We start from the raw sequence: 12,091 nt of genomic DNA, 5'->3' as shown, positions 1-12,091 counted from the left end.
GTCATATCTATGGAGGCTTGTTTCCTGTACTGGGAAAAAACAAAAGTATAAGTCAGAAATGTTTTTTAAAAATAGCTTTTATGTTATCTTAGATTTTCAATTTATCCCAATATTTCATTTTTAAGTCAAAGTTCCACAATACTAACCTGAAAATATTGACTGTTTGAAAAAAAGAAAATAAAAAGCAGGCAGTATATAAACAATATAAGATTAGGTTGACAACCTGTTCCCCTTGGAGGGTTACACTCATTTGCTCCCAACTGTTCAGTAGATAGGTAAAACACTTCCAAGTTGCAAGCTAAATGCAGGTTTTACCAGGTGTGGTTAATCACTGTAATTGCAACTGCACCAATATAAAGCGAACAGCAACCACACACCAGTTAAAGCACAAACCTGCAGCGCCCTCATGTTTTTCATCCCAACTTGCTGTAGATGAGTCGTGCTGCTTTTTGAGTTAGACATGGGGCTCAAGCTTGTTTTGAAGTGAGTAGTGAAATTTAATGCTGTCTGATTTAGTAGTTTATCTACAGAGACTTGTTTGTTTTTTCACAGGGTTTCCTGCATTTGTTTCCTGCTTTTCAGCAGTGGATCTTGTTTCCCTCAAACAATGAAAGGTAAGCTATTCCTTCAACTTCAGAATGCCTAGAAGCTTAAATTAACTTGGTTTTACAAGCTTACATTTAGTTGAAATCTTTTAATTCAGGGCAAACTAGTCCAGCTGTAACTGCCAGTGCTAGAAGTGCTGGCACTAACCCTGGACATGATGGCTCTACTGGCGGAGAGGCTGGTTCTGGCCCTGGATCTAGTGGTTCTACTGGAGAAGAGGCTGGTTCTGGCTCTGGACCTAATGGTTCTACTGGAGGAGAACTCGATTCTGGCCCTGAACACAATGGTTCTGCTGGAGGGGAAGTTAGCTGTTGCAGCTCTGCAGGAGGCTGGTCCTTTGGCTCTGGCAGCTCCAATGGAGGTGGAGTTGATCCTGGATCTGCTGGCTCCACTGCCGGAGGGGTTGGCCCTGGCAACTCTGCAGGAAGTTGGTCCATCAGCCCTGGGAGCTCCACTGGGGGAGGGGTTGGCCCTGGCAACTCTGCAGGAAGTTGGTCCATCAGCCCTGGGAGCTCCACTGGGGGAGGGGTTGGCCCTGGCAACTCTGCAGGAAGTTGGTCTTTTAGCCCTGGGAGCTCCACTGGGGTAGCAGTTGGCCCTGGCAGTTCTCCAGGGAGTTGGTCCTTTAACCCTGGGAGCACCAGTGGAGGAGGGATTAGCAGCTCTGCAGGACATTGGTCTTTTATTCCTGGGAGCGCCACTGGGGTAGCAGTTGGCCCAGGAGGCTGGTCCTTCGGCCTTGGGAGCTCGAGTGGAGGATGGGTTGGCCCTAGAAGCTCTCCAGGAGGCTGGTCCTTTGCTCCTGTTGGCCCCATTGGAGAGGTTCGCCCAACGTGGTCTAATGGTTATTCATTCCTTGGTGGTGTTCCTTATCAAAATTATCCTGTATTAAGTTCTTCTTTCCTTAACCACCCATGGAACTGGATGCCACCACGTCCCTTCCCTGACTTCAATGCCTGGTCTACTTATGAGGTGCCACTAGGTATGGTTGCGCTGCTCCCTCAGGTACCTTCATTGCCTTCGTCCCATCTTGTCCAGACTGGAACTGGCTACCAGCGAGGAAGAGAAGTACTTTCTCACTCCAAATATTCTAATAATATCTTGGGCCACCATCCTCTGAGTCCTGTACTGCCACAGTACCCAAGACGTGCGAGTGGATTTCAAGGGATAAAAGTCTAATGAGGTAACTACATGCAGTGACGCATTAATGACTGAAGGTCCTTTTTAATTGACTTATTTCTGCTTAATCTTGCAGGTGAAACTAAAGAGCATGTATCTGCTTTCAAGAAGCCTTTTGGATATGGAATAAAGACTTTAATAAAGCTGAGTGTTCTGTGCATTTGATTGTAATTCGATGTTTAAATTATTTGTTTCACTTCTATCAAGTAACTGATCCCAAAGGCTACAGCCTGAGCTGCTTGGTGTGCTCCAACAGTGCTTCTGGCTCTAGTTGCAAAGAAAAGGTATCCCATGGATTTTCTTGCTCCTTTATTATACAGTGTTGAAAGTAGGCATCAAAATTCTGCTGGAAAGTGCTTGATCATCTGACTCTTGCATTGACTTGAAGTTGTAGGGTTTTCAACTTTCAATATTAAGCACTTTGGGGCAGCTGTGATTTGGTGGTATTAAAAATAGAACTGATCGTTAACCCAGGCTTTTACCGATCTGGTATGGGGAATCTCATTCATTTTTTATACATTTGAACAAATGCAGTCTCTGATCTTGTGTACCCTTGGCAATTCCAGTCTTGAACTCTACAAATTATATTAACTCTTGGGTCAAACTTCAGCTGATGTGGAAAGTGTGGGTTGTGTGTGTTTCCCCCCCCCCTCCCTTTGCATTAAAAATGCAGGAAAGCATGAGGTTTGGAATACAGAGACTTCCCCACCGATGCCTTCTTCTTCCAGTAGCCCACTTTTCGTCAGGGTGCCCTGGTTCCTCAACACCTGACGCGGACCTTGTTGATCCGGGCGACGTCCGAGCCGGCATGCCTTCATATTTATCTGTCTCGCTCATGTTGTGGTAGGCTTGCTTAGCATAGGGGGTCTAGCCTTAGGACCCTTACTGGATACAGACGCCCCAGGCAGGAATTGAACTTGCGGTCCAAAGGCGTGTAGTCTAACCACTACGCTATGTATGTATGTATGTATGTATGTATGTATGTATGTATGTATGTATGTATGTATGTATGTATGTATGTATGTATGTATGTATGTATGTATGTATGTATGTATGTATGTATGTATGTATGTATGTATGTATGTATGTATGTATGTATGTATGTATGTATGTATGTATGTATGTATGTATGTATGTATGTATGTATGTATGTATGTATGTATGTATGTATGTATGTATGTATGTATGTATGTATGTATGTATGTATGTATGTATGTATGTATGTATGTATGTATGTATGTATGTATGTATGTATGTATGTATGTATGTATGTATGTATGTATGTATGTATGTATGTATGTATGTATGTATGTATGTATGTATGTATGTATGTATGTATGTATGTATGTATGTATGTATGTATGTATGTATGTATGTATGTATGTATGTATGTATGTATGTATGTATGTATGTATGTATGTATGTATGTATGTATGTATGTATGTATGTATGTATGTATGTATGTATGTATGTATGTATGTATGTATGTATGTATGTATGTATGTATGTATGTATGTATGTATGTATGTATGTATGTATGTATGTATGTATGTATGTATGTATGTATGTATGTATGTATGTATGTATGTATGTATGTATGTATGTATGTATGTATGTATGTATGTATGTATGTATGTATGTATGTATGTATGTATGTATGTATGTATGTATGTATGTATGTATGTATGTATGTATGTATGTATGTATGTATGTATGTATGTATGTATGTATGTATGTATGTATGTATGTATGTATGTATGTATGTATGTATGTATGTATGTATGTATGTATGTATGTATGTATGTATGTATGTATGTATGTATGTATGTATGTATGTATGTATGTATGTATGTATGTATGTATGTATGTATGTATGTATCAATCAATCATTGAATCAGTTTGTTAAAAATGTCATTTGTCTGGTTTGATGCACTTAAGGTTAAAAATGAAACACGAGCACTATCCTAATTCTCACCTATTTGGGGCAATAAGGCCTTTGACCCTGGTTGGAAAGATTCTGGTTTTAAAATGTGGGCTGCCAGAGGTTTGTGCAAAGTTGCGGACCTATTTGACAAGGACACCTTAATGTGCTTTAATGACTTGACATGGAAATTTGGCATTCCAACCAAACATTTCTTCAAATTTCTACAGATCAGAAGCTTCATTTCAAAAATCCCTAACACTGCCCACTCTAAACTCATTAAAGGACACAGCAATAAACCATCAGCTGAAGAAGGGTATAACATCCCGTCTTTATAACAACCACAGGGACAGCTCTCAAACGTCCTCAGAAAAAAAAAAGATTTAAATGGTGTCAAGACTTAAAGTGTAGAATAACCACAGCGGAATATCAAAAAGCCTACTTGAAAGCCCAAACACAATCTATAAACACCCAATTTAAACTAATCCAGTATAAATGGAAAATTAGGACATATATCACCCCAAGATTATTAAACAAATTTGACCCTAACGTTCCGGACATGTGTGTTAAATGTGGGGATAAAGGTACACTGATGCATTGCCTATATGAATGTCCAGAAATCCCAAAATTTTGGACAGAAGTTTTAGATGTATTAGTGCGTATTACAAGTGTTAAGCTGAATCCATGTCCTAAATCCTAGCGATTTTCCCCACTGAGCAAAGTTCACTAAAAACCACAATCATCTCCCTGTTGCAGGAAAAATATAGCATAGCATGGGAGATGGGTGGTCTCGTAGGGTGTCTTGCATTGAAATCTGCTGCAGTGACCCGGTTACTGCGTTCACCAGATATCAACACAATTTCGATCCGTTCCTCACGTGTTAACCTCTTCGACATGTCAATGGCTGTGAACAAAGAGAAACTTGTAAATAACTCATGAAAGAATAAAGTTACGTTGAAACCAAGCACATCATTGTTTTTCTTGTGACATTACCAATAAGTGTGATGTGTCACATGACCCTCTTCCTATTGCAAAAACAAAAGTTGTATCCAAGATGGCCAATTTCTAAATGGCCACCATGGTCACCGCCCACCTTGAGGAGTTTGCCCCCTCACATATACTAATGTGCCACAAACAGGACTTTAATATCACCAACCATTCCCATGTTATTACGCTGTATCCATATAAATGGCCCACCCTGTAGTATTACAAGTAGGAGCTCAGGCTTCTTCTTCTTTAAATTATTTATTGGTGGTTGGCAAACAGCAAAACGGTGCAATACTGCCACCAACTGGTTTGGAATGTGAACCAAAATGTTAACAAAATAAATAAATAAATTTTTACAAAAAAATTAAAAATTAAAAACCTCCCAAACAAATGAGTCTGCCATAAAAACCAAATATGGTCTGATAACTTTCCCTTCTCGAGTTCTTATGAAACAAATCAACCAAGCCCAGTTTCACTTTCATATCACCAAGCATATCAATTCTTCTCTCTGCATCATATTTCTGACAATGCATCAAAACATGTTCTGTTGTTTTTTCTTCTCTATTGCAGTCAAACTTTCCTGTGCGGGGTTCGGTATTGTTCAGATTCCAGGCTCAAAAGAATGCATCATTGACTGGGGAGTGATGGGCACCAGGTGAAGTGAATGAATTTAACGAGAGCTGCCAGCATGTTGAGCACCAATATAAGCCATGCATTTGCTGTCAGCTAGTTAACGGATACTGAGTTGATCTGTAAGCAGCTGGCAGTGTGTTGATACCAGCCTGCTGTAGCGGACCCTTAATCATGGTGCTTGTCTTTATGCTGAGGTTAGTTGTGCTGTTTGATGTCTCTTTTATAATTTAAGTTTTTTTTCTTTTATATATATAAAACATGTTATATCTTTAACAGGGTTTCCTGGATTTGCTTCCTCCTTTTTGGCCGAGGTGCTTGCCTGCCTGTTTTAGTTAAAGGTAAGTCTTCCTGTCTAATCTCAAGAGTTAGTCTTGGAAATATAGCTGTAGCAGAACTGAACTACCCCCCCCCCCCTTTTTTTTTTTTTTTTTTTTTTCTCAGGAAACTGTAATTTTATACTTGACTGAAAAGCTTGGTCTGCTAAACCAAGTAATAGAAGGGTTTTCTTTCAGTGCTACTCAGAGCAAAATTTGCAAGAGCTTCATTGCAACTTGACAAGCTCAGTTTCAGTAAAAACTTATTTCTGCTTTCAGGTCAGTCTGGTGGCACTGGAAGATTGGGCCACCTTGGCTGGGTACCTGGTACTGGAGGGGTTGGTGCTGTCAGATGGTTCCCTGGAACTGGATTGCGTGGGGATGGTAGCACTGGATCTGTAAGAGTTGATACTGGTGACTGGGCCTCTGGTGCTGGCAGAGCTGGTGCTTTAAGTGTTGGCACAACTGGGGTTGGTCGTGACACCTCAGTTACTACAGGGCTTGGTGTTGGCAGCTCTGGTACTAGTGGGGTTGACGTTGGCAGTTCTGTTACTGCAGGCGTCGGTGCTGGTAGCTCTGGAGGGGTTGGATCTGCTGGCGGCTCCGGCTCTGGAAGGGTTGGTATTGGTGGCTTTACTGGATCCTCATTTTTTGCTGGCTTTCCATGGGTAAATGCTCCTACAGGGGGAGCTCCTTCCTCCTTTGACCCACAGGACTGGATGCCCTCTCAGACCTATCCTGACTTTAATGCCTGGTATACCTCTCAAGTGCCACTTGGCATGTTTATGGCTCCACCTGCATTGCCTTCATCCTACATCATCCAGAACGGCAATGGTTACCAGCGAGGAAGAGAAGCCTTTTCTTACTCCAAATACACTGACGATGTCTACAGCCCCTTTCCTCTAAGCCCTGTGCTGCCACACGATCCAGAAAGTGTCCCAGTGGTTGATTCTCAAAGGATAAAGGTTTGAGGTAAGGCACAGTTACGAACCAACTTGCTTAAATTTGGAGAAACATGTGTAGTGACTTTTTGTTCTTGCAGGTCAACTTGATGAGCTGAGCCTGGGCCTCCATGCATCATGTGGTCATTAAATGCACTATAACAACAATCTGTTCTCCAGTCTTTTACTGGGCAACCAGTCATTAGGTCAGCTTTAGGTTTTTGTGGACAATGTCAGACACTTTGACGTTTACACATTCAGCATAGCCAGACTCTGCCTTAACTGGCTGAACCTGACACCATCACGGTCAGAGGTGATGGGTAACAACTTTCTTTAAACTGGCTGATATGCATGGACACAAAGGTTGTCTTGCAGGTCACGTGATTCTGTCACATTGGATGAATGATGATGAAAAGCATAATGAAGTGAAAGGCAACACTATAGCAACTACAACTCAAGACTTAAAATGGTGAGAATAACTCAAATGTACTGAAAATACTCAACCAAGACCCCAGATCCCAAAGTCAAACCATGGACTGACAATTAAAGCTACAGTATGTCAAAGTTTAACAGATGTCAGCAGCTTGCAGAATTCTACTGAATTACCTCCAGAAACTTATTTGCGTAAGCCTGGCTACAGTGGCTAGGATAACTTATTTTCATCTGTCAGAGACAACCTTAAATTTCAACTGTAGAAGGCAGTCAGTCCGCTGTTTACCTCAGCTTTCAGACGCAGCTGAACGATTTATCAGCGGGAAAGTGACTGTTAGGGCATTGGAGCCTAATGTTAGCGTATAACTGGCTGCTGTTATTTAGCTCTTGTCAGCTTTCCAGAGATGAGAGGGTCACGTGTCTGACCTGGGAGCGTGTTTTTGTGTTAGAGCTCTGACTTAAATGAAGACAACATTTTAATAAGGTGCCAGTGGCGTTCTCTTTCCTTGTGTTTGTGTGAAGGGGCTAAAATGTAGGGTATGACTGTGCAGAAGTGAATCTAAATGTACCTTACGCAAACACCCGTGACTTCTTTCTCCTTTGGTTTGCACATTGCATCTCCGCTCTCTAGCACCACATACGTAAAACACCATTAGTTGCAAGGCAGATGTCCTTTCCCTCCACTGTATTCAGATATAGTGGCTTCCACAAACTGCCAACCCACTGATGTTTATTCTAGATTAATTATATGGGTCAGGTTAATGGAAGATGTAATTAGACACTTGTCTGTATATTTGAGTACAGTATCCTTTTTACTAAGAAATTACTGAGTTTACATTATCTTTGTTATATCATGAAGGCAGAAGAAATGAATCAAATCTACTCTATTTTATTCTAAGAGAGCGAATGAAAGGAGGCATGAGCACAATCCTGGCCGCTTTCTCCTGGAGATGAAAGAGTGTGTGTCACAAAGAGCTCTTAAGTGTGGTTGTCTGTTTCTCTGTGCAACCTTTCACCTCTGCTGCTGCTGTGGCTGCTGCAACATTTCTACATGTGGAACACAAGCTTCAAACAGGGGAAGCTGGTGCAATACTGAGCACTTTTTCTGTTTATTTAACAATGTTATCAAAGAAGGCACTAAGCTGACCGTGTCGTAGTCACATCTTCATTATGTTAAACATAAGCATAGTGATGTGTGTTTGAGTGCACAGAGCTCTGAATGTAATGTGACAGAAGCACCTTCATAACTGAAACGTTGAATCAGCATTATGTATATAATAAGGGCCTCAATACAGAACCTTGTGGCACACCATAGGTGAGGGAAGTGGAAGATGACTGTACTTAAAACCTCAGCTTGGATAAGATTCTGGTTATACTTCTTAGATTAAAATATATTACAGATATAAAGTTATATGCAGACGACAGCGTTTCATCGTGTCATCCTGCTGATTTATGAGCACAAACTTGGATAAATTTGTGATTTGCTCAGTTGCCTTGATGCTGCTGCTATAAACACTCAAGAGGTTTCACATAGTCCTGAACCTGATGGAGACTCCATATTGATATTGGGAACAGTGGAGCAGTTTTCACTGACTGAGTGCAGACTAACAACTGTTTAGAGCAATCTGAAGGCAACACAAACATCTCAAAGATCTGTTGCATATTCAAATGGAGTTTGGATTTCTGGCACTTCATCGCCTGGAAGAAGTTTTACTTCTTCAATTATCCGATTCAGGGTGCTTGTTAATTGTACATATTACTATTAAGATATTTCTCTCTGATTTCTGCCAGTGCTGGACCCACCCACTATGCATCATATGCTTTATTTCCAGAAGTTTCTGATTGGAGCAAATTCCAACTTCACAGCCTGTACATGGCTGATTACTGCAGGGAATAAGTGAGATTTGTGGGCATGCACTGGGCTGAAAATCAAGTTGTTGATGCAGTAGTTGAGCATTACACAGGCTGCAATAATCATGATCATGTGACTGTGCAACATGGTTTCTCTGCTTGTTTATTACGTGTCTGCCTCACACATGTAACATTTCAGTCTGGGCTGACTGATGTTCATCGGGTAGAAAGAGCTGCAGTTTTATAAAAGAGTGAAACATTTCCATAATGGCACAAACAGATTTCTGTGTTTGCTGCTAATAACCTGAAAAGTTTGTGGTTAATATGATTTTTGATTTTCAGCTTTTCCTGTTGTACATGTTTCTGAGAGATGGAGCGCCACACTTTCAGCGCCATGCTGGACCCTGGTGTGCTGGGATTGGCTGCTCGGTGTCTGTCAGTAACTATTTAATAGCAGAGACATGTAAATACTTTGCATTACATTTTGAATCCACTACCTTAAAAGAGCTTCAATTTACAGACAGAAATGTCAAAAATGTTACAACTGTCCCCGGTCTCCCCTACTTCTAATTTATTTTCCCAAACCACGCGGAGCTGCAGTATAAGGACTAAGGAGCCGCGGCTCCGGACCCCTGATATATACCAACAACAGTGTACATCACTGTCACAGCATTGTCAGTTCAGCCTTTTCTATTATGTTTAACCCGAGTGACCGCCCGGTCAGCTGGTGGGTAACAGGCATCTCTAAAAATAAACAGAGCCAGTGAGAGTGAGTGGATTTAAGAAAGTCAGTGACTCAGGTGTGTCGCTTGGTTTGTCATCTGTTGTTGACTCTGGAGGAGACGTAGAAATTGTTTGTTTGAAATCTTAGTTGGGAAGGTTCCTGTTTCTAAAGTTTCTATTGTTTTAGTGCAGGTTTTTGATAATTCTGAGTGGATTTACACAGTACGGGTCAAAATGACCGCAACAAAATCAATGTCACTTTTTTGTTTTTCAACATAATACAAGGGTTCATTTCCAAAACTTGCTTATGAGCTTCAATTTGTAGCAGATCCACTATCACACAGCTGGAGCAGTCTCCAGTGGAGGTCAGTCCACTGCTGCCACCTGTGGCCAAGTACCACAGCCTACTGACACATCTGCACCTGCTGCTATGATCACAGTGAGTAGAGGCTGAGTGGCTGCACTAACCCCTGGTACATCTACTCACCAACATGTTGAAAGATGCAATCCCAGCAATGTGGATTGTCAACACTGAAAACAATCAGTAAGCAAAGACAACAGGGATCATTTTTTCTGTTTATTTAGCACCCACAACATTTGTAGTCGCCTTCTGCACAAGGGAAGTCCACACACACTTTCCACAGAAGGTGCATTCGATCTGCAAGATTGAATGAGATCGTCAGAGTCATTGTCTGACTGTTTATTACTGATCACCTGCTGTACATTCACAGTAACTGCCATCTCCTTACACAGGTTTATTAGATTAACCACACTTATACAGACTGTATAGAGATAGATATATAAAGGACACAGGCAGACTCTGCTTACAGGATGTGATGTGACAACACTAATGAAATATTGATGTGTCATATTTGTCCAAGGCGTGTTTCATTGTCATGGAAAAAGAGAATATTAAAATCATGATGACCAATTGGAGTGGTGATGTCTATGACTTTGTGTATATAATTTGGAATTTTGTACAAATGTAGGCCAATAAAAAAAAAAAACCATGATATCATTTCAATCATTTCAAAGGTTTATTTGCACGACGCACAAACGGACACAATTGAAAGGTACAAACGTGTTGTGCAGATGTGTGTCAGGCTGATCTGGCTGTAGGCTGTGGCACTTGGCCAGAGGGGGCGCTGGTTGACTCGAGTCCATGTTAGTGCACAAAGCAAACTGCTCGCTTTACTCTTGCTGTCCTGTGAACAACATCGGCGTGGTGTTAATTGTTTGCTGTTTTCGCGATCGCGTCGCGCGTGAGGATATCACCAGGTAAACTCGCGACATTTTTAAACATTTTGTTGTTCAACAGCATCACGACGGACGGAGTGTGTTTGAGACAACCTCACAAGTGTCACAGGTGACACATTTGGCGGTTTTTTGCTGGTTTGTCGGTAGCAGCTCCTGAAACGTTATATACTGAAACTGCCACACATCTGTTCCACCAACGCCAGTAGATCTAAACGCCAGTAGATCTGGAACACCGGCCACGAAAGGGTTTTGTTTACAGCGTCCGCGTGACGTCAGAGTCAGCTGTGCCTCGCGCAAGCGCTGTCCGCGTGCACGCGCGTGTGTGGATGATTCAGCAGCAGCGGCTCGAGCTCTGAGCATGTGCGGCACAAACAGACTGCACGCGGACAAAAGGCGTTCACGTTAGCGTCTCCTCTCTGTCAGGGCGCGCGGAGGTGATCGTCGGCAGCGCGAGACCCGCCGAGCCCGGGAGGAGCATCCACAGGCCCCACAGCTCAGCGCCGTTTACTGGGACTCTTACCGCCGCCCGGCCTCCAGCACACCGCCAGCGGTCGGATATTACCTCGGCACAGCCCGGCTCATAGCCCGGTGCATCCCGGCTCACAGCCCCATTGCAGCTCGGCTGTCTTCATCCAGCCGAGCTGCATATTTCCGCATTTCGGCGTCAGATGCTCCGAGTGGTTCGCAGGTGAGTGTGAGGAAACATCTGCTGAGAGGACGCACACACACACCCCACGTCCAGGCTGTGTGTGTGTGTGTGTGTGTGTGTGTGCGCACACGCGTGTGTGTGAGATAGAGACCTGAGGGTCAGACAGAAGATCTGTTTCACAATCGATTAATTACTTAGATTTTCTGTCAGCTGGTCAGGTGTGTAACTTATCTGACGTCAGAAAAGGTTACGGGTTGTTTTTGATCATTTTGTCCTAAAGATAACGAGACTTGAGACAGTTTATTTTAATGAACTGATCGAACAATTAATCGATCAGTCGGTCTCTTTCCGGTGAAGCAATCACTCACACAGCTCAGAAAGTCTCACAGGACGGTGAAACTTTAGTTTGGTGTTGTTTCTAAGAGCCTGACGTCACACAGCAGTTATCATTACTGGTTAAACTAACCTGGTAATAACATAACTGCTCGCTGTATTACTCAGATCAGCTGATTGATTAGTGTGCTGTTTATAAAACATCAGATGTTTTTACTGCAGCAAACCGTCTCTGTGAATCATTACTGACGACTTTATTGGACTA

General features: G+C 42.3%; 2 protein-coding genes across 4 annotated transcripts in view; both read left to right on the top strand.

The window, feature by feature from the left end:
• The first annotated feature begins 113 nt into the window (after nucleotides 1–113).
• Nucleotides 114–7,367, top strand: LOC308391381 (uncharacterized protein). Its single transcript, XM_080874007.1, has 6 exons — nucleotides 114–614; nucleotides 704–1,789; nucleotides 5,264–5,520; nucleotides 5,603–5,664; nucleotides 5,920–6,612; nucleotides 6,683–7,367. The coding sequence occupies exons 3-5, from the start codon at nucleotides 5,498–5,500 to the stop codon at nucleotides 6,609–6,611; spliced, it is 777 nt and encodes a 258-aa protein (XP_080730133.1). The 5' UTR covers nucleotides 114–614; nucleotides 704–1,789; nucleotides 5,264–5,497; the 3' UTR covers nucleotide 6,612; nucleotides 6,683–7,367.
• Nucleotides 7,368–10,726: 3,359 nt separating this feature from the next.
• LOC308390664 (serine-rich coiled-coil domain-containing protein 2-like) overlaps nucleotides 10,727–12,091 on the top strand; it is a 43,993-nt gene continuing 42,628 nt past the window's right edge. The window contains exon 1 of one of the 3 annotated variants that reach the window (XM_080872897.1): nucleotides 10,727–11,532. The gene's annotated coding sequence lies outside the window, so the exon portion shown is untranslated. The remainder of the gene's footprint in view (nucleotides 11,533–12,091) is intronic. The other 2 variants (XM_080872896.1, XM_080872895.1) reach the window with 2 other exon arrangements.

This window comes from Rhamphochromis sp. 'chilingali', assembly GCF_963969265.1.
Source record: "Rhamphochromis sp. 'chilingali' genome assembly, chromosome: 22".
NCBI lineage: Eukaryota > Metazoa > Chordata > Actinopteri > Cichliformes > Cichlidae > Rhamphochromis > Rhamphochromis sp. 'chilingali'.
The sequence above is the reverse complement of the archived record's forward strand: the minus strand, read 5'-3'. Positions and strand labels throughout refer to the sequence as shown.

Excerpts from the sequence above, each read along its gene's own strand:
- LOC308391381 (XM_080874007.1), top strand. The coding sequence starts at position 5,498 with ATGGTGCTTGTCTTTATGCTGAG. Across the intron at positions 5,521-5,602 it reads GTGCTTGTCTTTATGCTGAG|GGTTTCCTGGATTTGCTTCC; the intron begins GTTAGTTGTGCT and ends TATCTTTAACAG. Across the intron at positions 5,665-5,919 it reads CCTGCCTGTTTTAGTTAAAG|GTCAGTCTGGTGGCACTGGA; the intron begins GTAAGTCTTCCT and ends TTCTGCTTTCAG.